The following is a 27,805-nucleotide window of genomic DNA, read 5'->3' as shown; positions in this document are numbered from 1 at the left end:
AGAAGCTACATTTCATTGTTGGCACGTTCGCGATAGACTGCAAGCATTATTGAGTTCTCTCTTTAACTAAGCCAATAATGATTACATAGATTAACGGTGTCCTACAATTCATTCCTGAAAAAAACTAGAGTACTAATGATCGAAGCGTATTTCAGAAAATATTGAAATAAAATAGTTTGCTATAAAAATCCTCAGTTTTCTTCACGTCCGTAAGTTTTAGCAGGGCGGCGAGGCAGCTATGGCATTTAATTTTTGTGCCCATATACATGTCATCACAAACACTTAACAAACAGACTCCCTTCACATATTCATGACATTTGTTCCCCTAAAACTTGCCCAGTAAAGCGTTAGGGGGATGAATTTTAGGAGCATGCTAGAACGACCCGGACGAGAACTCTAGATTTGAGAGGACGACTAAAGAAAACCTTCCTCAGGCCGCAGCGGTGCCAGTGTTCTATTGCTTGACACTTGGAGGATGATATTATTAGGATGATATTATTAGCGGGCTTTTTTTTATTAGCGGGCTTTTTATTATTAGCGGACTTATCTTATTAGCGGGCTTTTTTTTTATCAGCGGGCTTTTTTTTATCAGCGGGCTTTTTTTTATCAGTGGACATTTTTTTACTAGCGTGCTTTTTTCTATTAGCGGGCTTTTTTATTATTGTTTCCTTTTTTTGTGCCCTTGAGCTGTTTCCTTTGTTGTGAAAAAAAAAAAAAGAACAATCCTTACCAAGACCCCCTCAATCTAACTTACCACGAAAACCATCGATTGAGAGGAAATACAGACTTAGGAGTTAACATATCCACTACTCACATCAAGGGAAGGAAGTGAAGGTTAGTAATAAATGAAAAAAACAAAGTCTAATAAATACCAATAACCGATGGTTCTTTATTAACAAAATCACTACAAATCATGCACCATACACAACACGCTGCTACAATGACAGAGGTCGTTGTCTTACTTACTACAAGAACTACTACTACCACTACCACTACCATTATTATTATTACTATTGTGTACAACTATTACTACAACTACTACAAATATACTTAAAAAAGAGTACGGACCGCTGAGTGTGTGTGTGTGTGTGTGTGTGTGTGTGTGTGTGTGTGTGTAACTAGAAACTAAGGTTAAAAAAAAAAAAACAGTACGTAGGCAGGCCAGTCTAACAGTACAACTACCTCAAGGGGAGGGAAGGGAGGGGAGCGGAGGGAGAAGAGTGGAGGTACACTAACTTTTGAGGGGAGACGGTTAGCGGGGGAGGTTTGTGGAGTAGGGGAGGTTAGTCTTAGTATAACCTTCCCATTCTCTCCCTCCCTTGCAGCGCATTCCACATTTTTTCTTCTGAGGTAGAGAGTGAAGGGAAAGGGAGGAAGGGGCGATAGGAAGAGAGGAGAAAATAATGAGAAATAGGGGAAAGTATACGCGGAGAGAAGAAACGAGAAGAGGAGAAGGGATAAGGAAGAGAGGAAAAGGAGGAGGAGGAGGAGGAGGCAATAAAGACGAAAGAGAATAGATGCATTGGGATAAAATAAAGAGAGGAGAAAATAATGAGAAATAGGGGAAAGTATACACGGAGAGAAGAAACGAGAAGGGGAAATGGGGTAAGGAAGAGAGGAGGAGGAGGAGAAGGAGGAGGAGGCAATAAAGACGCAAGAGAATAGATGCATTGGGATAAAATAAAGAGAGGAGGAAGGAACAAAAGAAGGAGGAAGAAAAGAAAACGCAATAAAATAGAAAAAAAATGGACCAGGATAAAGAAAACTGAGAGAGATGTCACGAAACAGCAAAGGAAACAAAAGACACAGAAAGAAAAGAAGAAAAGAAGGAAAAAGAGGGAAAAAGAGCAAGACTAACATATCAGAAGTAGGAAGAGTTCTCCGACAGTGCGTGGGGCTGGCCGTAGGTGTCTCGTCGAGGGGTGCTGAACGCGGCGAGGGGCTGAAGGTTCCTGGGGGGCTGATAGGACCTGTGGGGCTGCGCGCGGGGGGACGGCTCGTAGGCTGGGGCGCGGGGTGACGGGGCTGGGGCTGAGTACCTGTGGGGGAAGAAGAGGAGGCAGGTGAGGCAGGGAAAGTAAGGTAAGGAAGGTAAATGATGAAGAGAATGAAAGGGAAAGGGAAAGTGAGATAAGTGCATGGAAGGGAGGGTGAGGCAGAATAGAGATATAGAATGTAAGGGGAAGGGAAATATAAGTGGATGGAAGGAAAGGTGAGGCAGGTAAATGATAAGAGAAAATAAAAGGGAAGGGAAAAAAAGTGGATGGAGTGGAAGGAGTAAATGAAGAGAGAGATTTTAAGATGTAGAGATTGAAAAGGAATGAGAAATAAATGAAGAAAGGGAGAGAGGTAAATGATAAAGGGAATGAGAGGGAGAGGAAAAAAAAAAGTGGATGGAACGGAAGGAGTAACTGAAGAAAGAGATTTAAAGATGTGAAGAATGAGAGGGAATGAGAAATGAGTGAAGGAGGTAAATAAAGGAAAATTGAAAGGGAAAGGAAAGTGAGGCAGGTACGTGATAAAGGGAATGAGAGGGAAAGGAAAAGGTAGATGGAATGGAAGGAGTAAATTAAGAAAGAGATTTAAAGATGGAAAGAATGAAAAGGAATATAAAAATGAGTGAAGAAGAAGAATAAAGAAAAAAACAGAAAGGGAAAGGAAAGTGAGACAGGAATGGGTGAAATAAAAAAAAATGGCAGAATGGAGTAAGTGAGGAAAGAGGTTTAATGATATAAAAGAGGAAGAAAAGATGATATTTGTAGAAGAGGGAAAAAGGAGACCAAAAATAGACAAGTATAAAAATGAAAAGCGCTAAAGAAAAGGAAAATGACGAAAAAGAAAACTAATGAATAAATGAATGAATGACTTCACGAGGAAAGAAAGCAAAGAAGAAAGGAAGAAAGTAAAAATTATGAGAAAGGGAGATAACATAAAAGATTAAGAGGTGAAGATATAATTAGGGAGAAAAGGAACAAAGGGAGAAGGAGGAGGAGGAGAGAGGAGAGGGGTAAGGAAGGAAGGGAGGGAAGAGGAGGGAGAAGAATCAGGAGGAGGAGAGAACAGGAGGAGATAATCAGGGAGAGACAGGTCATAGCGGTAACGAGAGAGAGAAACGAGGAAGAGAAGGGAGAGATGACCGAGCGAAGAGTAAGGGAAAGAAGGAGGGAAAAGAGGGAAGAAAAGAAGACTGGGAGAAGAAGGGAAAAGAGAGGAGAGGAGAGAGTACCGCTGATTACTTGGGCAGGGCAGGTCACGAGAGGAGGAAGAAGAAAAGGAAGAAAAGGAAGAGGAATAAGAAGAAAAAAAGGAGGAAGAAAAGGAGTAGGTTGATGATGATGATGAGGAGGAGGAGGAGGAGGAAGAGAAAGAAGATGAAGAAAAGGAGGAGAAAGAAAAGGAGAAGGTGAATGAGGTGAAAATAGAGAAAGAATAACAGAGGAAGGAGGTGAAACAGGAAGAAGAAAAGGAGGATGAGGACGAGGAGAAGAATGAAAAGAAAAGGAGGGAGGAGAAAGATGAATAATGCAACAGAATCTTCAACACACACACACACACACACACTCACACACACACTCACCTCTGCCTGGGAATGTTGTATGAGCTGCTGGTGGTCCAAGGTTCGAGATGGTGGTGATCAGGCCGGGAGTAGCTGGGAGGCGGGCCGGAGGGGGAGCTGTTGGACATGGGTGGTGGAGGAGGAGGAGGTGGAGGAGGTGGTGGAGGAGGTGGTGGTGGAGGTGGAGGAGCAGCGGAGGAGGAGGAGTTCGGGTGGAGTCTGGGGTTGACGGCCTGGGCGGGTGGAGTGTAGTTCATCGTTTTGGCGAGGGCCTGCGAAAATAATAACAACAATAACAATAATAATAAACATAATGATAATGAGGGTGATGATAATAAGGGTAATAGTGTAGTAAAAATTAAAGAGATGTCAAAGAAAACGCAAAGATACAAACTTTAACGACCATTAGAAAGTGAGAGTCATTTCCTTCCGGTTGAGATGGGGAGGGGAGGGGAGGGGGGAGAGAGAAGGGGGAGGGGGGAGAGGGGGGCAGAGAGAGAGAGAGAGAGAGAGAGAGAGAGAGAGAGAGAGAGAGAGAGAGAGAGAGAGAGAGAGAGAGAGAGAGAGAGAGAGAGAGAGAGAGAGAGAGAGAGAGAGAGAGAGCCAGGATAAGTGGGAAAAAAAAGAGAAGGCGGGAAAGAAGATGGAGGAGACAGGTAATTAAAGGAAGGAATTTAAGTGACATTTCAGATTAAACATTTAGGGAGCAAGAGAAAAAGGAGGAGGAGGAGGAGGAGGAGGAAGAAGAATAAAAGGAGGAGAAGAAGAACAAGAAGAACAAGAAGAACAAGAGGAATGCGAACAACCAATAAAAAACTCGAACATATTAAAAACACATTCCTCTTTAGCCGCCAAAGCATAACATTACTGAAGGAGAGAGAGCACAGGAGAGGAGAATAGGGAGAAGTAAGAGATTAAGGGAAGGGAGAAATATGAGTGATGGTAAATAGGAGAGGGAAGAGGAGAGGAAGGGAGAAAAGAAGAGGGAGAGAGGGGAGTGGAGAGGGGAGAGGTGAAAACGGGAGAAAAGAAGTGAAAGATTGGAGATACGAGAACGAGGAGGGGAGAGGGGAAAGACCTGTGGAGGAGAGAAAAGAGAGAGATAGGAGAGAAAGAAGAGAAGGATATATGAAAAAAGGAGAAATTAGAATAGATGATGACAAAATTAATAAAGTTAGTGATAGGAGATGAAAGAGAATGGAGGGCAGGGGTGAGAGAAGGAGGGAGGAAAGAAGAGTCATAATGGAGAGGAGAGAGGTCAGAGAGGAGATTATGGGAGAAAGGAAGAGAAAGATAAGAGAGAGGAGAAGAGGTAAGAGAAAGAGGAGCGGAGATGGGAGAGAAGGGATTGGATATGTGAGGGGAGAGGAGAGGAAGGGGAGCATCCTTACCCTGCTCGGAAGCGTGGTGGCCCTGGGGATGAAGGGGAAGGAATCGGCCTGCAGGGTAAGTGTTCCGTAGCTCGTGTCGTCTTCGTCGCTGCTGCTGCTGGTCTCCATGTCGCCCAGCTCCACCTCGCGCTTCTTCTTCAACAAGTGCTGGGGGAAGGGAAAGAGGGTGAGTTAATTTGTCTCCTATAAACTGTGCTATAATGTTTCCAGATACTGTTCGGTACATCTATTCAAGTACCGTTTAATTGTGTTTAGTCTGGATTATGTAAGAAGGATATGTAGAAGGATATATATTAGTTTGTCCTTTATAAGCTGTACTAGAATGCTCTTAGTTACTGTTTGATATACCACTTTTAGGAACATATAACAGTCTTTTGTCTGGATTATGTAAGGGGGATATGGAGAGGGATATGCATGAGATAGTTTATCCCTTGAATGCTGTACTAGAATGTTGTTAGATACTGTCCGATACACACATTACAGGAACATTTAATAAGTCTTTTGTACTGTAGCTTGTGTGGGATAGATATACAATAATATGTAGGATAATGTGTAAGAGGGAGGATAACAGACGGACAAAAAAGAGTAACAGACTGGGAAGCGACCGAGAGGACAACAGATGGACAAAAAGAGTGACAGACTGGGAATGAACCACTATAAGGAGACAAGGGGAGGCCATTCAGAAACGGTGTGATAGAAGTTTCCGAAACGTATATATCGAAATGTGAAACTCGAGGCATAGAGCAGAAACGTATGGACACGCTTGGAAGAGTCCTACGTCCTGCAGTGGAATTATACAGGTTAATAATGATGATGGAAGTGGTTATGATGATGATGATGATGATGTCTGAGGAGGAGGAGGAGGAAGAGATATAATTACGGAGAAAAGGAACAAAGGGAGGAGGAGGAGGAGAGAGGAGAGGGGTCAGGAAGGAAGGGGGAGAAGAGGAGGGGAGGAGAATCAGGAGGAGAGAACAGGAGATAATCAGGGAGGGACAGGTCATAGTGGTAACGAGGGAGAAAAACGAGGAAGAGAAGGGAGAGTTTGTTACACGACCATATTAAAGTGGAAGACCCTGGTAACTATGTATAAGCTCTTCACACCTCTCTCATTTGTCTCACGATCATATATACCTCACCTAAGTGTTACGTATTGCTTAACTTCTCTATTCATACCGGTGTGTTGCATGTGCCGTGTCTGGGAGGGACGATATCAAGAACTTCAGCGAGGTAAATCTCATCGTGGGACAAAAGAAAGGGCCGCAGCGTAACTTACATATGTTTAGGGTTTCTTGTTGTTCCCCTGGCCTGTCTAGTCATGCCAGGTGAGTGTGTCTAACCAGGTGCATTAACCAGGTGAGGTGAGTCAGAGAGAGAGATACATTTAAGGTGATGTGTAATGGAGGGAAATTAACAACAAAATAAAAGTGAACTAGAAGCAAGAAAAGACGAGGATTGAGAACGGATAGGCAGAAAGGAAAACTGAAAAAAAAAAAAAAATGATGCAGAGAGAGAGAGAGAGAGAGAGAGAGAGAGAGAGAGAGAGAGAGAGAGAGAGAGAGAGAGAGAGAGAGAGAGAGAGAGAGAGAGAGAGAGAGAGAGAGAGAGAGAGAGAGAGAGAGAGAGAGAGAGAGAGAGAGAGAGAGAGAGAGAGAGAGAGAGAGAGAGAGATAATGAGGGAGAGAGGGAGTGCCTGAATATGCAAGAGTACGAAATGCTGAAAGAAAAAGAGGGGGAAGGAAAACGAAAGAAAGGAGTGGCTGAATAGGTGTGTGTGTGTGCGTGTGTGTGTGTGTGTGTAAAGTGAGTTAAGGAGTTAGTGGGTGAATCGGAACACACAAAACACACAAAAAACAAACACAAAAAGAAAGATATAAGGAAGAAAAAGAAAACAAGAGAAAGAAACAACAAAAATAAAAACTAAACATATAAACAAGCAATTGAAAAGTCACCAACAAAATCACACCCAACGAAGGTAAAACAATACAAAAAAGGACAAAGAAAATAAACTCAGATGAGGATACAAAAGCTCGCATTCTCAAACATATCATCGCCTCACTTCGCCTGTTTAAAAAGCCTCTCGTAGAAGTCACTGGGCTTTTCATGGTCTCTTTTGTGATCCTGATGATAGTTTGGATTATGTAGGAGAGATGTAGGATAATATGTTGGATAATAGGTAGGAGAGAGTGCAACATACGGAGGAAAATCGTGGCAGACTGGGGGACGACCGGGAGGGCAACAAATGGACAAAAAGTGAGTCTGGGAAAAACCGAATATAAAAAGAGAAGGAGAGGCCATTCAGCTAACGGTGTAATAAAACTTTCGGAAACGTTTACATCATGAACTGCAAAATCACCCACTAAAACCTGGTTAATCTTCTCTGTGGCCTTGGAAAATATTAGTAAAGGGAGCTCGGTACGTTTAATAATAAAAATATTTTTTTTTTACATCAAAGGATGCGGCTCAAGGGCAACAAAAAGAGTACAAAAAAAAGGCTACTCACCGCTCCCACAAAAGTAAAAAGTAAAGAGTAGCCAAAAGAGAGGTCGATTTCGGATGGAGAGGTGTCCTGATACACTCTTCTTGAAAGAGGACAAGTCATAGGCAGGAGGAAATACAGACGAAGGAAGACTGTTCCAGAGTTTACCAGTGAAGGGGATGAAAGAATGGAGATGCTGGTTAACTCTTGCATAAGGAGTTTGGACAGTATAGGGATGAGCATGAGAAGAAAGTCGTGTGCAGCGGGGCCGCGGGAGGGGGGGAGGCATGCAGTTAGCAAGTTCAGAAGAGCAGTCAGCATGAAAATATCGATAGAAGATAGAAAGAGAAGCAACATGGTGGCGGAATTTAAGAGGTAGAAGGCTGTCAGTAGGAGGAGGAGAGCTGATGAGACGAAGACCAAATCCTTACCTTGGGGTTGGGGGATCCTCCGAGGGGCTTGAGAGGCAGCAGGTTAGCGTCCCCAATCCTCGCCTTCTCCATCAGCAACCTTGTCCTCCACTTACGCTCCTTGAAGCCGTTGGTCAGTCCGTACACCTGTGGAGGAGGAGGAGGGGACAGGTGAGGTCAGGTTAATATTAGGTGTGTAAGTCTGGAAGGTTAGTTTCGGTTAAGGTCTGATATGGAGGCGGGAAAGAAGAAGGTGGAGAGGTGAGGAGGAGGAGGAGGAGGAGGAGGAGGAGGAGGAGGGTAAATGTAATCGTGCAGAAGTGAAAGAACGAGGATCAATCGAAACTAAAGAGAACAGGAGGAAAAGAGAAAACAGGAAGCAAACAGAAAACAGGAAGAAGATAGAAAGAACAGGAGGGAAAAAAAAACAGGAAATAAGAAAATAGCGAAAAAAAAGGAAAAAAAGAGCAAAAAATAACAAAAAAACAACAATGGGAAGATAGAGAAAACAGAAGGAAATATAGAACGGGATAGAAATGAAGAACAGAAGAAAGACAGAGAACAGGAAGAACATAGAAAGAAGAGGCAGAAAGTAGAGAACAAGAGCACAGGTTATCGAGTATATGAAAGAAAACGTGGGTGGAAGGAAAGGATGCAAGTGTGTGTGATATTTTTTTTCATTATTTTTTTTTCTAAAGATAACCAGTTTTCTTTGTGTTCGTTGCTATCTTTTCTATTGTTCATCCTTTCCTGCCCAGTGCTTGCATCCCACGACACACACACACACACACACACACACACACACACACACACACACACACACACACACACACACTTAGCCACTCCTTCTTCACGACACCTTTCTGATTAGTTTCTTCTTATCATTATTATTATTACTATTATAATTTCGTGGGTATTATGTAATGAGTAAAATCAATTAGAAGATGAGTCATTTCTTGCTCATGATTCTTCTCCCGTCCTGTGACTCACTCCTCCTCCTCCTCCTCCTACTCTTCCTCCTCCTCCTCCTCCTGCCCCTCCTCTTCCTGCTTCTCTTCCGTTAACTATGACTCATAACTTACACCTTCGGCAAACACTTCACCACACCTTGGTACACACACACACACACACACACACACACACACACACACACACACAGGGAAGGATGTAACTTATTAAGGGCAGTCAAGTGATTTTTTTTTAACTTAGCAACACCCTTCTTGTGCTAGTGCCGTTACCATCGGTATTTAAGCATACAAACATACAAACAAACACACAAACATTTCAGTAAACAAACAAACACGCCAATACATTAACAGATGCAAACCGAAGCAGAATATAAACAAAAATATACAAGAAAACAAACACACAAACAAACAAACAGCAACCAAACACATACACTCACACATCTGACTGACTGACTTCCGCTCTGACAAACAAACAAATAAACATTTCAATAAACAAACAAACCAATACACGAACAGAGGCAAACTGAGGCAAAATACAAGCAAAGTAGCAGTGAGTAGCGGGCTTTTTTTCAATATTATTTCCTTTTTTTTTTGCCCTTGAGCTGTTTCCTTTGCTGTAAAAAAAAGATAAACAAGACAACAAACAAACACTAACAAACAGCAATCAAACACACACACACACACACACACACACACACACACACACACACACACACACACACACACACACATCTGACCATTCACCTACTTTTTCTTTTTTTCCCTTGAGCTGTTTCTTTTGCTGTAAAAAAAAGATAATCAAGACAACAAGCAAACAAAGAAACAAACAGCAATCACACACACACACACACACACACACACACACACACACACACACACACACACACACACATCTGACTGACTACCCTTCCACTCCGACCCTTCACCCTCCCTCCAATACACACCTTATGAATTTTAATAACCTTACCTCACCTCCTACGCAGTCCACTAACATTAACACATATCAAACATACACACACTTGACTGACTTCTTTCCTCTCCGACCCCTTACCCTCCCTCCCAAACACACTTGTTGAACTTTAATAACCTCAACTCGCCTCCTACGCAGTCCGCTAACGTCAACAAGCATCACAGTCCATACCAACCGACTACCTCCTTGAGTCATGTACCCACCCTCTTTAAGTGACTCACATCTCCTTACCTGTCTTCTCGTTAACTCACATCCCGTATCCCGTTCTTACCTGGGCCTTACCTCTTGATGCACATTCTTTTCTTTTGTTTTGTTGCTCTCATACCCTTTACTACCTCACTCCTTTTGATCATATCCCTTTTAGTCATACTCTTTTTTTTTCCCCTGTGTGATTCCCCTTAACTCACATCCTTCTCCTACCCCTTTTTCAGCTTCTACATTCTCTTCACTACCTTACACCCCTTAATTACATTCCTTCATTGACATTTTTTTTTATCTTATCCATCTTCTCTCATATTCTTCCTACTCTTTCTACAATTCATATATTTCCTTCCAAACTTTATCCACCTTAAATACATCCCTTTTATACCTGCCCGAGCCTCCCCAATGAACAAATCCCCTTCTTAACTGTCTAACATCACCATATTAGCTCCTTTAGTTTATCTTTACATAAGGAGCACATCAAGAGCATGTATATTTTTATTTCTTTTACTCAGCCCTTGTTTCAGTATCTTTTACCGTTAAAAAAAAAGATTCGTTGACGGAAGAGGTTTCATATTTTGTTTATCCCTTGGTTAGATCTCTTTTATAGATTTTTTTTAGCTATATTATTATTATTTTTTTCTTTTTACGTCTCCGCCTACTGCGCTGGTACTTGCTTGAGGGGCCTAGATGGTATTCGGCCCCAGCCCGTCATGGCGCAGGCAAGTGTTTACAGTGGCGCCATCTTCTCTTATGGACATGTTTTCTGATTCCTTTAACTTAATCCTTTGTTGTATCTCTTATCGTAAAGAAAATGAACACCTCGCCGACTCACCACGAACAGGGCGGCCACAGTCCCGATGGCCACGCCGGCAGTCACGTCCACGAGGGAGCTGCTGTAGGTGCGGAGGCCGTGGGTGGCGCCAAGCAGAGCCATCCCCACCACCGCGCCCACCCCCACCAGCCTCCCGCCGTACACTCCAGGCACGCGCCCCGCCACGGCCAGGTACGCCCATGTCCACACGCCGCTGCGGGGAGGAAGGGAAGGGAATGAGTTATGGCCAGTGAAGAAGCTGAAGGACATAAGGGAGGAGTAAATATATGTATCTGTCATCACGTTTTCAATCTTAAAATAAAAGTTGAGGATAATAATGTGGAGAAAATATTTACAAAGAGAACTTGAGACGAAAACATTAACTGATGCTAAATACTGATGTGCTTAAACCGCTTACATCGACCCTGAATATTTTTGCTTCTCTTTCGTAAGCCGATAGTAATAAAATTAACAATAGGAAATGCATAAAGATGTTTTCTCCAGTCGTAATACTGATTAAAGATGACAGGAAAAAAATAATAAAGAAAAGAAGGAAGGTCAGAGAAAACAATCAACCGACGGTGAATTTGGAGTTTTAAAAGAAAGTTGAAAAGCTGAAAAAAAGTTGAAAAAAATGAACTGTTAAGAGAAAACGTTAAACACTTGATTGGACGTGGATGATAATGATGATGATGACGATGATGATGATGATGATGGTGATGATGGTGCAGTGATGATGATGATGGTGATGATGATGATGATGACGATGATGATGGTGATGGTGATAATAATGATGATGATGATTATGATGATGATGATGATGACGATGGTGATGATGATGAGGAGGAGGAGGAAGTGAAAGTAGAGGGCTAGGAGTTGCAGGAGGATGAAGATGTTGAACCACTGGCCGCCACTGATAGCTTGTTCCGAGATGAGCAAGTTCGTAGTCCATCTTGTTTTTTATCACGAGTATCGGTCAGTCTTTATCAAATGGGTGTTTCTGATAATATTCGATGGCTGACAAACTTGTGGAAGAGTGAATGATAAATGGGCGCATCCACAATAGGGAAAATAACAATAAGCCAACGAAGAAAAAATATAAACGAAAGATAAGTGAAAAAGGAAAGTGATCTGTTACTATACACGAGGAATTAAGCTAAAAAAGAATTACGAGAAGAAAGAAAAAAGCCAAAAGTAGATAAAAAAGGACCAAAAAAAAAAAAAAAAAAAAGATTAAAGGTGAAAGATGAGTGAGAAAGGAAAAAAATGGTCTGTTACTATATACGAAAAATGAAGTCTAAAAGAATTACGAGAAGAAAGAACCAAAAAAAATAAAAACGAAGAAGAAGATGAAAGGAAAAAAAAAAAATGGTTTGTTACTGTACACGAAAAATGAAGTCTAAAAGAATTACGAGAAGAAAGAAAAAAGCCAAAAGTAGAAAACAAGGAACCAACAGAAAAAAAATATATAATAAGTGAATGATGAGTGAGAAAGGAAAATGACTTGTTACTATACACGAGAAATGAAGTCTAAAAGAATTACGAGAAGAAAGAAAAAAGTCGTAAGTTAAAAAAAAAGAATAAACGAAAAAAATATTAAAAGCAAAAGATGAGTGAAAAAGGAGAAAAAAAAAATCTGTTACAATAAACGAAAAATAAAGTCAATAAGAAGTACGACAATAAAGAAACAAGTCTAAAGCTAAACAAAATAAAAATAAAGAGTAAGTGCTCTCTAATCTCTTTACCAGCCTTTATAAACACTAAGTACACACTCTACCCTTTCCTTCATCCCCTTACAATAACCCTTTTTCTCATCCCTTTTTCCCTCACTATATCCACTTCTTTCTCCCCTAACATATCTTTCCCTTCCTCCCCTTCCTCTTCCCTTCACACTAACCTTTCCCTTCCTTTCTCCTTACTATATTCATCCCTTTCTCCCCATCTTTCGTTTTTCTCCCCTTCCTCTTCCTCTCACCCTAACCCTTCCCTTCCATTCTCCTCACAATATCCACTTCTTTCTCCTCTGACATATCTTTCCCTTCCCCCCTTCCCCTTCCCTTTATAAAACCCTTCCCTTCCTTTCTCCTCGCAATATCCACTCCTTTCTCCCCATCTTTCCTTTCCTCCCCTTCCTCTTCCTCTCACCCTAACCCTTCCCTTCCATTCTCCTCACAATATCCACTCCTTTCTCCTCTGACATATCTTTCCCTTCCTTCCCTTCCTCTTCCCCTCACAGTAACCCTTCCCTTCCTTTCTCCTCACAAAATCCACTCCTTTCTCCCCTAACATATTTTTCCCTTCCTCCCCTTCTTCCCCTCACACTAACCTTTCCCTTCCTTTCTCTTTGCAATATCCACTCCTTTATCTTTCCCTTCCTTTCTCTTTGCAATATCCACTCCTTTATCTTTCCCTTCCTCCCCTTCCTCTTCCCCTCACACTAACCCTTCCCTTCCTTTCTCTTCGCAATATCCACTCCTTGATCTTTCCCTTCCTCCCCTTCCTCTTCCCCTCACACTAACCCATCACTTCCTTTCTCATCACTATCATTTTCCCTCTACTCTCCATCTCACTGTTCTTTTCCTCCTCTTTCCCGTGATAACTCTTCCCTTTCCTCCTCCCTAGACAGACCCCTTCCCTTTTCCACACTCTCCTTACACACCCAGCCTCTTCTTCGCCTCCCAAGGTCTTAATATAAACACCTTGAATAAACAAAATGACCCAGCGGCACGAGGAGGTAAAAGACAAGATAATCATGTGACATTAATCTTCAGAACCTTCCTCAACCTTCACTTTGGGGCGTGAATCCTCATTAAAAAATACCGCAGAAGTAAATATATATAGACAATGGCCTTCCACACCTTCCTATATCCTCATTCCATGTAAGGACAAAAAAAAAAGGAATTAAAATAGAAATGGAGGAAAAGTTAAAATAGGTATCAAGGTGACTGAAAAAAGTGAAAAATGTACCAAATAAGATTATAACAAGGAAAAAAAAGTAATAAGGTAGCAATGTGATAAAGAAAAAAATAACAAGGTAACAGAAAAAAAAACAGAAAAATAGGTAACAAAAACGTATAACGAGGAGGCAAGGAAAAATAACAAGGCAATCTGAAAAAAAATAAAAGGTAGGAAATACAAAAAATCAAGGTTACAAAGAAAAATAACAAGGCAAAGATAATCTGGCAAAAAGATCAAGGCAAGGCAACAAGGCAAAAAAAAAAAAAAAAAAGAAGGCAACAGGGCAAAAAGAACAAGGAAAAGAACAAGGCAAAAAATAACAAGGCAAAAAAAGAACAAGGCAATTAAAGAAGGCAACAAGGCAAAAAGAACAAGGCAAGGCAACAAGGCAAAAAGAACAAGGAAAAGCAAGAAACAAACAAAAAAAATAGCAAGGCAAAAATAACAAGGAAAAAATAACAAGGCAAAAATAACAAGGAAAAAATAACAAGGCAAAAATAACAAGGAAAAAATAACAAGGCAAAAATAACAAGGAAAAAATAACAAGGCAAAAATAACAAGGAAAAAATAACAAGGCAAAAATAACAAGGAAAAACTAACAAGGAAAAAATAACAAGGCAAAAATAACAAGGAAAAAATAACAAGGCAAAAAATAACAAGGAAAAAATAACAAGGAAAAAATAACAAGGAAAAAATAACAAGGAAAAAATAACAAGGAAAAAATAACAAGGAAAAAATAACAAGGCAAAAATAACAAGGCAAAAATAACAAGGCAAAAATAACAAGGCAAAAATAACAAGGAAAAAATAACAAGGCAACAGGAAAAAAAATAACAAGGTAGCAAATAAAAAAAAAAAATCGATGTAACTAAGAAAATATACTTAAACAAGATGCCAAAAAGTCCAAAAAGGCAACAAGGCAACAAACTAACAAGCAAACAAGTAACAAGCTAATCAGGTAACCAAGAAGCCAACTATGGACTATAATTATGTATACTGGGAGGGTAAGAGGAAGGGAAAAAAAGGACATGATGGGAGGGAAAATATAGGGAGTATTGTGAGGAGGAGGAGGAGGAGGAGGAGGAAAAAGATGCTACTGTACACATGGAAAGGAAAAGGTTAATATGATGATGGCGATGATGGTGCACTGATGATGATGATGATGATGATGATGACGATGATGAGGATGAGGATGAGGAGGAAGTGAAGGAGGAAGTGGTCGCCATTATATGAAAGGAGATGAAGATGGAAAAGTAACTGTGAAGATAACAAGATAGGTAGGAAAGAAGGAAATGAGGAAAACAAATATTACAAGGTTAACACACACAAAAAGAGGTGAAAAGAGGTTAATATCAACATGGAAGGAAAAAAATAAGTAACAAGCAAATAAGATAACCAAAAAGTCAACTAACAGGACAAACCAGGCAGACAAAAAGTAAAAAGTAAAAAAAAGTGTCGCAAGGTCAACACTAAAAAAGGCGAAAAAGGTCTAAAAAAGGTCAAGATCAACAGGGCCACAAGATTCCACACACGCCCCTCACGCACGTACCAGTAGGCGGCGAGAGCGGCGTGGTAGGAGGGGAAGGCTCGCAGGGCTTCGTGGAGGACGTCATCACTGGCCTCACACACCTGCTCGGGCGCCCAGTTGAGGTTGCCCGCCACCCCACACGCCTCCTGCACGGGTGCCTCGGAGCCACACACCGCCAGCAGGTGGGGCCGGGGAGCCACCAGGCCAAGTTTCGCCACCGCTACCAGAAGACCCGTGGCTGCCCCGCCGGAGATGAAGGTAACTGAGGGAAGGGAAGGGTTAGCGTGAGAAGAAGAGGAAGGGAAGAGTGTATTAATGGAGGAGGGAAAGGAAGGGTTAGTGTGAGGGGAAGATCAAGGGGAGGAAGGGAAAGATAGGTTTAGGGAGGAAGGTTAAGGAATGTTAGTGTGAGAGGAAGAGGAAGGGGAGGAAGGGAAGGATATATTAAGGGAGGAGGGTTAGTGTGAGGGGAAGAGGAAGGGGAGGAAGGAAAGGATATGTTACAGAAAGAGGAAGGGAAAGATTACTACAAAGGAAGATGGGAAGGGCAATTAATCAGGGAAGAGGAAAAGAAGGGAATTGTGAATTTACTATGAACGAAAGAGAAATGAAGGGTTAAAGATGGACAGCGGGGAACGTTAGTATGAAGGGAGGAAAGGAAACAAGACTATGAAGGTGTAGATGAAGAAAATGGGTTACAGTGGAGATGGATAGGATGGATAGAGTGAAGGTGAGGGGAGGAAGAATTGAAATGGTTAGTAAAAAGGTGTGTAAAAAAATAGACGAAAGTTGGCGAGGTTTTTGAGAATGGAAAATAAACGAAAAAAAAAATACTGATGTTAAGAAAGAAGATAAAAGAAAATGAACGAGAAAAAATACTGATGTTAAGGAAGAAGATAAAAGGAAATGAACGAGGAAAAATACTGAGGTTAAGGAAGAAGATAAAAGAAAATGAACGGGAAAAAAAATACTGATGTTAAGGAAGAAGATACAGGAAAATAAACGAGAAAAAAATACTGATGTTAAGGAAGAAGGTAAAGGAAAATAAACGAGAAAAAATACTGACGTTAAGGAAGAAGATAAAGGAAAGTGAACGATAAAAAAATACTGATGTTAAGGAAGAAGATAAAGGGAAATGAACGAGAAAAAAATACTGATGTTAAGGAAGAAGATAAAGAAAAATGAACGGGAAAAAATACTGATGTTAAGGAAGAAGGTAAAGGAAAATGAACGAGAAAAAAATACTGATGTTAAGGAAGAAGATTAAGGAAAATAAACGAGAAAAAAATACTGATGTTAAGGAAGAAGATTAAGGAAAATAAACGAGAAAAAATGTTGTTTAAGAGAAAGTTAGATATAAAAGTTTCGGAATGATATTGTTAATGTAAATTCTGCAGCAAAAAACGGTGAGAGTAGAATTAACATATGAAAAGCAGCGACTGAGGTAGTTATTTATATGAAAGCAATTACGTTTCCATGGCTCTCTGTGTGTGTGTGTGTGTGTGTGTGTGTGTGTGTGTGTGTGTAGGTGTGTGTGTGTGTGTGTTTGGGCAGACGGAACGTGTCGATAGTTGTAAATAAGTTAGCCATGGCGGGGCGAGATTTGGAAAGTAAGAAACAATGTAACAAAAAATAATAATGATACATGTCACCACGGCGTGTGTGTGTGTGTGTGTGTGTGTGTGTGTGTGTGTGTGTTCTACTACTACTACTACTACTACTACTACTACTACCATCACCACCAACACCAACACCACTACTCCTACTACTACTGTCCCTACCACTTCTACTCACGTATGAAGCGCAGGATTCGGCGCACCACGAGGGGGAAGTTCAAGGACCAGCTCTGTACGTGCTTCACTTTGCGTCCCGGGAACTGCAGCCTCACGAGCTCCACCACCACCACCTGGCGAAGGGCGATCAATTAAGGATCTACCTGTGAGGGCTGTTACGATGGCGGAGGGTTGTTTGCTGAAGAGGTATTGCTATGTAAGATTAGGTTGGGCTAGGTTTGATTAGGATGTATTATTAGCTTTTATGAAGTTTGCTTAGGATTTACTGCCACGTTAGATTAGCTAAATATGGGTAAGGTTCTTCAAGTGGTCGCCTAAATTGTCAGCAGTCACATCTACAAAACTATAGAAGTTGGAGGACTATCACATTTTCTACACAATTGTCACATTTTCTACACTTAGTCATATTTCTTAGTTTCTTGCACAAAAACAAGTATCCATCACACCTCCTACACAAAACACTGAGTACCCAGCATATCTCCTACACAAAATAGTACAGCTGGCGTAACTCCTACAGTTATAGTGGCTTGCCTTCAATTCTGCGACCATGTGGAATGCGCAAGAGTACAGGGCGAACGAATGCGCAGTTTCTTTGCACAGGAAACACAGATGTATCATGCAAGGAGAACAAAACACTGGAGAATATTTAGGTTCGCTTCATGGTCAAAATTTAGGGTCAAACACGACTTAACCCGAACTCGCTGCCTTTCTTGATGTAGGAAATGTGATTGGAACTCTTTTGGAAATGTGATTGGACTCTATAGGAAATGTGACTGGAACTCTATGGGAAATGTGACTGAAACTCTATAGGAAATGTGATTGGAACTCTATAGGAATTGTGACTGGAACTCTATGGGAAATGTAACTGGAACTCTACAGGAACTGTAACTGGAACTCTATGGGAAATGTGACTGGAACTCTACAGGAACTGTAACTGGAACTCTATGGGAAATGTGACTGGAACTCTATAGGAAATGTGACTGGAACTCTATAGGAGATGTGACTGGAACTCTATAGGAATTGTGACGAAAGATTTTTGTATGTAGGAGATTTGCTGTATATCCAGGAAATATGTCACTACTCTAAGAACTGCTACATTAGGAGAGGTGCCATATAGGAAATGCGCAGTGTACGGGGCGTCGGGAGTGTGGCGCACCCCGCGTAAAGGCATTCCAGTGTTTAAAAAGTGTGTGTAAGCTCCTTATGGGCGACCCCTGCTTGAATTAAGTAATGAAAAATATGGTAAATATATAAAGCCATAATTCCTCTAATTTCTGCTGCTTTTATTTATTTACTGGTCTGTTTTCATGGTGCTTGCCTATTAAGATATTTTTTTTGTATACTGAACGCGTTTTAACTGTCTCGTAGCTTAAGAGTGCTACCGAATGCAGTTTAATAGTAAATTTCATCAGTAGCTAATCTACGCGCTTCCTCTCAGTGTATACCGATTGTGGTGCGGTGGTGGTGTGATGAATAGCCGTGAGAACCACCATCACCACCACAAACACCACTATCCATTTATCGCTCCTCCTCCTCCTCCTCCTCCTCATTGTCACCACCCTTATCGTCACCACTATCGCGGCACCATTCACGAATTCTGGGAAACTGCATTCAGCCATCAGTCTCTATCAGCCGGTCAGTCGAGGCCGCCACTCAGGCACCGAAGTCACTTGATCACCTCAACCCTTGACCTCCATCACCGTCAACAGGATAATACGCATATTTCTCTTTTCCTTCACCATAAAACCCTCTGAACACTCACACGACACGATTACTTTGCTTTATGTCATTTTATATCACTAAATATTTCTAAGTGAAGAGAAAAAAAATTTGAAAAGATGAATGTTACTGATTAAGGGGGAAAATTAATTGAACTGATGAAAAATATTACTAAGTTAGGAGGAAAAATAATTGAACAGATGAAAAATATTACTAAGTTGGGAGGAAACTTAATTGAACAGATGAAAAATATTACTAAGTTAGGAGGGAAAATAATTGATTAGATGAAAAATATTTACAATTGACATTTTTTTTAAACGACTCGAAAATATGAGATCGTAAAACATTGAAACTGTCCTCAAGCTCAGGTTTCGGTTTACAGTAATCTAGAGGGAGTTGTCATGACGCACACTATTATTCAAGTTTAGTTTGTGGTTGGCGGTGATCCGTAATGACTAAAAAATCCGCTAATGACCCCCAAAAATCTGATAGTTATATTATTCTCTTATCTCAATCGCTATTCGTATCATTGTTATCTCGGTCATTTAGGGCTCTGGTGTGGAAGATATCTTAAAGTTGAAAACCCTGAACCAACCGGCCTCTTGCAGACTCCTTACGTTCTTATGTTCTTATGGTGGCACGTCGCACGGTAATAAGCTCACTAACCACTACAACCTACAAACGGCACCTCGAACAGTTATTAAACACCCCTGCACATAGACGCTACGATAACCGCTTCACACACTTCTTTCAACACATACTTTCCCTTGTGCTACTGACGCCCCCTTCAGAGCCTCACGTCCGCTCCACAAGCAATCACCAGTCACGTGTAACTATTTCGTAATGTCTAAGGTCCATATTCTTAAACGTATCGGTCTTCCATTACGACTATTTTTTAAGGCCACAGAGAAGATTAATGGTTTTTTTCATGGGTGTTTTATTCCGTTTAAGATGCAGGTCTATATTTCCTCCTGCCTTTGACTTCCCGAAACTGACCTCCCTTTAGGCCGCTCATTACTTTTGTCTTTGCAGGAACAGCGATTAGCGGGCTTTTTTTACACCTTTTTTTGTTGCCCTTGAGCTGTTTCTTTAGCTGTAAAAAAAAAGAAGCCGTGTAAAACTATAGCTAACATCACATAATAGTTCGTGGAAATCCCAACAACTTCTACGGGAGTCTTTTTAAACAGGGGAACTGAGGCGCTGGTATGTTTAAAAATTGGGGATACGTTTCACCCCTTCTGTCTTCCCCATTAATATGACTGACTTGGAGATTGTTTTATGTGATCTATGTGTCCCTTCAAGCACTCTTATTTAACGGCAATAAACAGAGGATTGATTATTGGAGCGTTCATCTTGGCGCCGCAACTGCTGAGTCATATGGCGTCGGATAAACAGAGGAACAAACAAAACAAACGTCAACACCACAACAAAGACCAGACACGTTTAACTTCATAAATGCCTAGTTTCGTCCCTTCTGCCTTACCGGGTGATGTGGCTGACTTGGCTACTGTTTAATATGATCTCAAAATAAACGTCAGCACCTCGACAAATTAGAAGAAAAAAAACATGTGTAACTACTTCATAAATAACTAGTTTCATTTTCTGTATTCCTTATGTATCCCTTCTGTATTCCCGGTTGCTTTGGCTGACTCTGTTTACTGTTTTATGTGATCTATGGTAACCTTCATTTATACTATTATTCAAGTGCAACAAACAAGTAATAAACACAAACAAACAAGCAGACACATCAGCCACTCACCAGGAGGCAGGGCACCACGATGGAACAGGTGAAGAAGACAGACTCCGTGAGGGCGAAGGAGGAGGCGGAGAGCGTGTGGTTGGCGGCCACGAGGTATGGATAGGACACGAAGGGGAGGTCGGCGCAGGACAGCCTCACGCCCTGCCAGTTGATCATGCTGGAGTCCTCTCGAATCTTAGGATCATACCTGTAGGAGTGATGGAGATGAGGATGACGCTGAGGAGGAGGAGGAAGAGGAGGAGGACGAGGAAGAGGAGGATAGAGAGGGAGGGGTCAAAGATAAAACGACTGACAAGATAATAGGTTAAAATGATATGAAATTGCGGAAGAGGAATAATGAAATGGGATGGAGAAAAGAGCTGAAAGATAAGAAAAGGAGGAGGAGGAGGAACACAAAAAAACACTAAGGAAGAACAAACAACGGCAGACCTGGTGGTCCTTACGAGGCTATTTGTGACACACTACACTATCTAATCAAGGGTGGAAGATGAAGGACAGCAAATGGAAAGACTCGTCCGATGAAGCCAACCAATTTGTTTGCGGTTTTAATTACCTCTGAACAATGCTGACTGGGCTTTAAATCGTTTGATATGGTGATTCCAAGATCCTTTTCTTTACTTACTGCAGAAAGTTGTTGGCCACTCTTTACGTACTGAACGCAATTGTTGTTGTTTTCGATGTGAAACAGTTTACAAATGTCAACGTTTAATTTAATTTGCCATTGATTTTCCCAACGTGCGAGTCGATCTAGATCTGATTGTACTGCTTCTTCGTCGAGTGTCGTAGTTACCTTACTAGCGATTTTTGTGTTATCAGCAAATTTTGATATTTTGCAAGTGAGCCCATCATCGATATCATTAACATAAATTAAGAAGAGCATGGGAACAAGCACTGATCCTTGAGGGACGCAGCATCTGACATCAAGCCAGTTAGATGAAACACCGTTTAGAACTACTCTCTGTTTCCGCTCAGAGAGCCAGTCCACAAGCCAATTGTGAATGTTACCCGAAATACCGTGCGCCAATATTTTACTGAGCGATCGTTTATTGGGAACCTTATCAAATGCCTTTTGAAAATCCAGATACATGATATCTACTGATCTCCTTTCATCGAACACCTCAAAAATATAATGAAAAAAAATCAAGTAAGCTAGTTAAACACGAACGTTTACTACGGAAGCCATTTTGCGAATTATTTATTATATTATTTTTTTTCGAAGAATTTCACCATATTGTCGCGAATGATAGTCTCCATTAACTTACAAACAATCGATGTCAGGCAAATTGGTCGATAGTTTCCTGGATGAGACTTGTCCCCCTTTTTGAAAATTGGTGTGACATTTGCTAGTTTCCAATCCGACGGATTGGAGGAGGAGTACAAAGGCGTACAAAGGAAAAGCAAACAGCAACAGACCTCTTGGTCCTAACTAGGTTGTCTGTTAGTTGGAGGAAGAGGAGGAGGAGGAGGAGGAGGAGGAGGAGGAGGAGGAGGAGGAGGAGGAGGAGGTGGTGGTGGAGGAGGCACGTGTGATAAGACAGGGATTGTGATAACGATGGAGTTAGTAAGAAATTGAGGACCAAAACAACGACAAACAGGATTAAGGTGAGGATAAAGAAAAGGAGGAGGAGGAGGAGGAGGAGGAGGAGGAGGAGGAGGAGGAGGACAGAGGGCAAAAGTGAGATATGGGAAAGTCAAGGAGGTTATTCCTCTAATAAAAGTCTAGGATGGCTTATCAAATCTCTCTCTCTCTCTCTCTCTCTCTCTCTCTCTCTCTCTCTCTCTCTCTCTCTCTCTCTCTCTCTCTCTCTCTCTCTCTCTCTCTCTCTCTCTCTCTCTCTCTCTCTATTCCATCCATAATTTATTATCATTCCTAGTCTAAGGAAAAGCTACATCCTCTAATACATAACAGAGATAAGCAAAAATAATATAACGTGAAGGTGAAGCTGGGGACACACTCTAGCGATGCACTAGACCCCACATCCTTCTCTTCAGCCTGAGGTGGATGCTCACCCACCACACCGGGCTAGTGTGACATTCGTGTTACCATACTTTACTTTTCCAGGTTTCCCCAGGTGCTAAGTAATCGACTAGGCCGAAAGGAAGGATGAACAGCTGGGCGAGCTGGGAACAAACTGCCACCGGTAGGGATCGAACCCGGGACTGCGGATTAGTAGGTAGGCGTGCAGCTAGGCGTGCTAAAATCACTGCACCACGGAGGTAGAAGGCAAAGGTAAATTTGGGGGCATACGCTTCGGATGCGTGACTTCGGTGCTTATCTTCGCCTCAGTGATTCTTGAGGCTGAGGTGGGTAAGAACCCATTAACCCAGGACACAGGGCAGGTGTGACATCCAGGTTATCACAGTTTATCTTACCCAAGTTTCCCCAGGTATCCAATTATCTTATTCGAATGCTTGTATGAAGCGCTGGGTGAGCAGAGACCGAGTGGCGGGCCAGGATTTGAACCTGGACCTGCGGATTCATAGCTGGGCTGGCTACACCATGGCGGAAGAGGTGAGGAAGGGGACACGGAAATAAAAAGAAAAAACTGTGAAGGAAATATCTGCCGTAGAAAGACAGGCAGAACAGTGTACATGTATCTCGATTTTGTTCTCGCTCGTTTACCTGTCTTGTTCCTTGTTCATGCCGATGGCGAAATAAAACTATTATTTTTATTATTATTATTATAACAAACGAACAACAAAGACAATTTTTTTAGGAGATTCACACACTTAACTTAAAAATAAAATAAAAGGCAAGGAACAAAAACTGTCTAGTAGATAGATGAAAAAAAAACTCGAATAAAGCTAATAAAAAATAAAGCGTCGCGTACCTGAAGCAGTAGTTGAGGGCGCAGAGGGTGCCGACGAGGAGCACTTCGAGGATGGAGAGCGGGATGAGGATGGGGTTCCTGACTACTGCCACGCTCCGGTCCCCCTCCCGCTCCTCCACCCGCACCACGCCCGCCCCGTCCACCGTCCACCCGCCGCCCTCGCGCCTCTTCATCCTGCGGGAGGGAGAAGAAAAGGGTCCTGTAGGAGAGGTGACACGGGGCTCAATATTTCCATTTTCACTATATTTTGTTTTAAGCGTAAAGACGTCATGTTCACTTTTTTTCTTTGCTGTAAGTGAAATATGCTTCTTCCTGGATCTTTTCTAAGTTTTCTTTAACCTTTTGCCTTTTGATTTTCTCTTCCGTGGTGTGAACGAGAACTGGTGTTGTAAATTGGATGACTTTTTATGAACTTTTATTTGTATTTTTTAGATCGTTCAGTCACTCCACACGTTCATTCATCTTCACATGATCGACTTTTTGCAGATAAAAGCACTTAAGCATCAAAACAACAAATATATAAAGCGAATCTATTAATACTTCACTACACCCTCCCTCCCACCCACCAACCCACACCCACACACACCCACAGACACCCACAGACACACATTATCTAGCCGTCACAAACTCACAATTTTCAGGACTCAGAACACGACAACAATAACGTGACGCACCGATCGCACTGAGAGAGCTGAACTGAGGGGCGAGAGAGGCGAGGCGCGGCGACGGCTTGATAGCGATGGGGGGGAGGGGAGAAGAGGGAGGGAGAAGAGATAAGCTACGTGTGTGTGTGTGTGTGTGTGTGTGTGTGTGTGTGTGTATGTGGGGAGGAGGAGGAGGGGATAGGGGTCAGTGTGTGTGTGTGTGTGTGTGTGTGTGTGTGTGTGTGTGTGTGTGTGTGTGTGTGTGTGTGTGTGTCACCAGTGGTAACCTTTGATCGCTTCCGTCACGCACAGGTACAGTTCCTTAATGTTTCACCTGTGCAACGATCTGGAGTCACGTGGACGATTAATTTATTTATTATTTTTTTTTTTTTACAGCTTGTTTGCGTACTTTATCATTTCCCTCTTTTTATGTTACTGTTCATTTAGTCATTTTTTGCTGTAATATGTACGTAGAGTTTCGTTTTTTGCCATGCGCGTGTTCATTCATATACTGCGCTCTACTTTCAATAAACATAGTATTTTAACCGAGACATTTCTTCATGTATAATCTACTTCAGCCTTATCGTTCATTTATTAAGTGATGTAATACTTTTCAACCTCACTTAGTACAATCAGTCTATCTTAATCATTCATGTGTTAAATGTTCACTCTCGTCAAGGAACACAGCTTAAGTAGTCCTGCATTTAAGTAACCTTGGATATAATGATCTTAGTTTACTCTGAATGATTTATATAGTTTACAAGTTTTATGACACACACGCGCCTCAGTATATCCTGCCCCTTCGTTATTCCAGGTAGTTGAGGTGAGTGGGCCAAGCATTGCACCTTACTTAGCCCCACCTGCCGGGCTGATAAGGCGCGTCGTGGGGCGTGAGGGCACAACTTGCACCAGAAGACTTATCAGCGCCTCGATAACCTAGTCTGATGCGAGCCCCTAAATCGGTGTGTGACTTACGCAACCGAGACGGGATTCAGAGTTTGTGTGGTGGAATAACCGAGTCCGTAGAAGTAATAAGACGGAAGTATTGCGTAGTGTGTGTGTGTGTGTGTGTGTGTGTGTGTGAGAGGGGGAGAGAGAGAGAGAGAGAGAGAGAGAGACACACACACACACACACACACACACACACACACACACACACACACACACACACACACACACACACACACAATATCTTTATCTATCTATCTATCTATCTGTCTATCTATATTTATATATTTATATCTATATCTATTATCTCTCTCTCTCTCTCTCTCTCTATCCTTGAACCTGATGATCGAATGAGAATAACTGTTTTGGTAAATGATAAGCTTATGTAACTGATACACAGGTAAAGCTTTCCCAGCACACACCTTTCTACTTGGACGCTTATCAGGTCAGTTACGATATTTATGACAAGAGAGGCAGCTTAGGAAGAACAAACATAGAAGAAACCAAAAACGTACTGCAATTCGCTGTTCATACGAAAAAGTAAAGAAAAAAGATACCATAAAGAATAATAAAAAAAAGTCAAAACATAAATATAAAAATGTTAAAAAAATATGAATTAGCAAAAAGGAGTAATATAAAAAAAGGAGTAATATGTCAGAGGGAGCAAGATGCCAATGAGAAAGATGTCAAAAAGAGCAACATGTAAAAAACAACAAAAAAACAACAACAACAACAAAGTAAAGTTGATGCCAAATGGAGTGAAAATCATCCTATCAGTAACATACATTAACTTCCTACTCCTCTCATGCAGTCATCGATATCAAGTGAACGTGACTCATGTATGTTGTATTCCGAACATGCTGACTTCAACGTGACTTATGACGTGTTCCCAAGTATTGCCATCCCTTCGATCGGTCGGCTTAGGTCGTAAAATAGGCACATCACAGTTAAGACCTCAAGGACAGCAACCCGAGATAACACTCAAGCGATCAACAAACCTCAAATTACCTCTCCGGGTGACTTAACTCCACTTAGATATCGAAGCCTTGACCATGAACCCGAATAATGAAGATGACCAATTATATACTTCAAATTACCTCACTAAAAACGGGGGCAAAAACATCTCTTACCTAACAAAACGTAACATTGCCTAACCTCGTTAAGGGGCCCTAAACACTTCAATTATCACAACCTCGGAAACAACTAACCCATTTTAACCCGTCCGCTGCGATTGGCACGGATTTGGCTTTCACTGGTATCCTGGTAACTATACTCCCGTGTCTTTCTGTGCCTCTGTGGTGGATAGTGGAGTGTATCCCATGTGGTATTGGTGTGCTGGGTATCCCCTCCCAAGGTGCAGGACTTTACATTCCTCTTCATTGAATTGTAGCAGACACTTTTTGTTCCATTTCTGTAGCTTGGTGAGGTCTGACTGTAGGAAATCCATCGTCAAGGGGTTAAGTCTTACATGCTTCCTACCTCATTCATTACTCAAGTTTGAAATCCTGAACTCAACCTCACTAATATATCTTGTTCCTCTACATCTCATCACCTATCCCATCCTAACCTACCATCTAAACCTATTCAAACCCTGTCACATTTCCCTACTCATTAACTGCTAAAAATTGAAATCGTGAACTTAACCTCACTAATCTATCTCGTTCTGCTACATCCCATCACCTATTCCATGCTAACCCATTCTTACCCATCCTAAACCCATCTTTACCCATCCTAAATCTATCGTAACCCATCCTAAACCCATCTTAAATCCATCGTAACCCACCCTAAACAATCCTTACCCATAATATAGCCATCGTCACCCATCTTAAAACCAACCTTACCCATCTTAAACCGATCCTAACACATCCTAAACCCATCCTAACTCAACCTAACCCACCCTAAACCCATCCTAACCCAACCTAACCCACCCTAAACCCATCCTAACCCAACCTAACCCACCCTAAACCCATCCTAACCCAACCTAACCCACCCTAAACCCATCCTAACTCTTACACACTCACCCTTACAAACTTACACATTCCTTCACTATTTAAGATTATAACATTGAACCTTACCTCATCTATCTCGTCCCACCACATACCATCGCCACAACCACTCCCACCACTCTTACTGATACTCTGCTTAGCTTCCCTCACCCTCCCCTCTCAAACCCTCTAAGCCTCCCCACCCCCCAACATTCTTAATAGCGCCACACAAGGACACAATACAGCGATAAGGCGAGACGGAGGCGGCCACGTGGGGTAAGGCTGTGACAGGTACGCTGAAGGAGGAATCTTGGAGTTGTGAAATATTTAAAGATTCTACGCATAAGGTGTTTTGTACCCATAGTCTTAATTAAACGTATCCGACTCCCATTACGACTATTTCCCAAGGCCATAGAGGAGAGTTACCGGGTTTTCTTCGGTGATTTTCCCGTTTGCGTAAAACTATCTCTATAAAAAAAATAGTATCACAAAACAGTCCATGAATATCCCAGCAACTTCTTCAACGAGGGTCTTTTCAAATTGGCGAATAGAGGTCCCGATATGTTTAAAAATACGTGTAGTAGTAGTAGTAGTAGTAGTGGTGGTGGTGGTGGTGGTATTGGTTTGTCATTTACGTAATCTATCGTCAACATCTCAGCAGGTATCAAGGTGTGTTGTGGCAGCCAGTCAAGCGAACAGCCCCACCAGTCACTCACAGTCAGTCAGCCAATCAGTCATCCGTTCAGCCATTCACTCATTTAAACACCCCGACCCCAATCCCCCCCTCACCACCACCACCACCACCTGCCCTTACCACCCCCTTCACCACCACCACCATCCCGCCGTCACACA

The 27,805-nt window shown here is 41.8% G+C and overlaps 1 protein-coding gene across 2 annotated transcripts; it reads right to left on the bottom strand.

Moving 5' to 3' along the window:
- Positions 1-860: 860 nt before the first annotated feature.
- Positions 861-27,107, bottom strand: LOC127010421 (phospholipid phosphatase-related protein type 2-like). Of its 2 annotated transcripts, none has more exons than XM_050884492.1 (10): positions 27,044-27,107; positions 23,377-23,550; positions 20,546-20,732; positions 17,069-17,180; positions 15,296-15,536; positions 10,811-11,003; positions 7,858-7,983; positions 4,948-5,094; positions 3,578-3,828; positions 861-2,039 (listed from the first exon to the last, which is right to left on the bottom strand). In XM_050884492.1, exons 1-10 carry the CDS (start codon positions 27,046-27,048, stop codon positions 1,862-1,864), a joined length of 1,614 nt encoding a protein of 537 aa, XP_050740449.1. In that variant the 5' UTR covers positions 27,049-27,107; the 3' UTR covers positions 861-1,861. The 2 variants fall into 2 exon arrangements, with proteins under 2 accessions (XP_050740449.1, XP_050740451.1); XM_050884494.1 differs by lacking the exon at positions 27,044-27,107 and adding an exon at positions 24,009-24,128.
- Between the last annotated feature and the right edge of the window lie 698 nt (positions 27,108-27,805).

The sequence above is a fragment of the Eriocheir sinensis genome, chromosome 43, assembly GCF_024679095.1.
Source record: "Eriocheir sinensis breed Jianghai 21 chromosome 43, ASM2467909v1, whole genome shotgun sequence".
Taxonomy (NCBI): domain Eukaryota; kingdom Metazoa; phylum Arthropoda; class Malacostraca; order Decapoda; family Varunidae; genus Eriocheir; species Eriocheir sinensis.
This window is presented reverse-complemented; position numbering and strand designations above follow the sequence as displayed.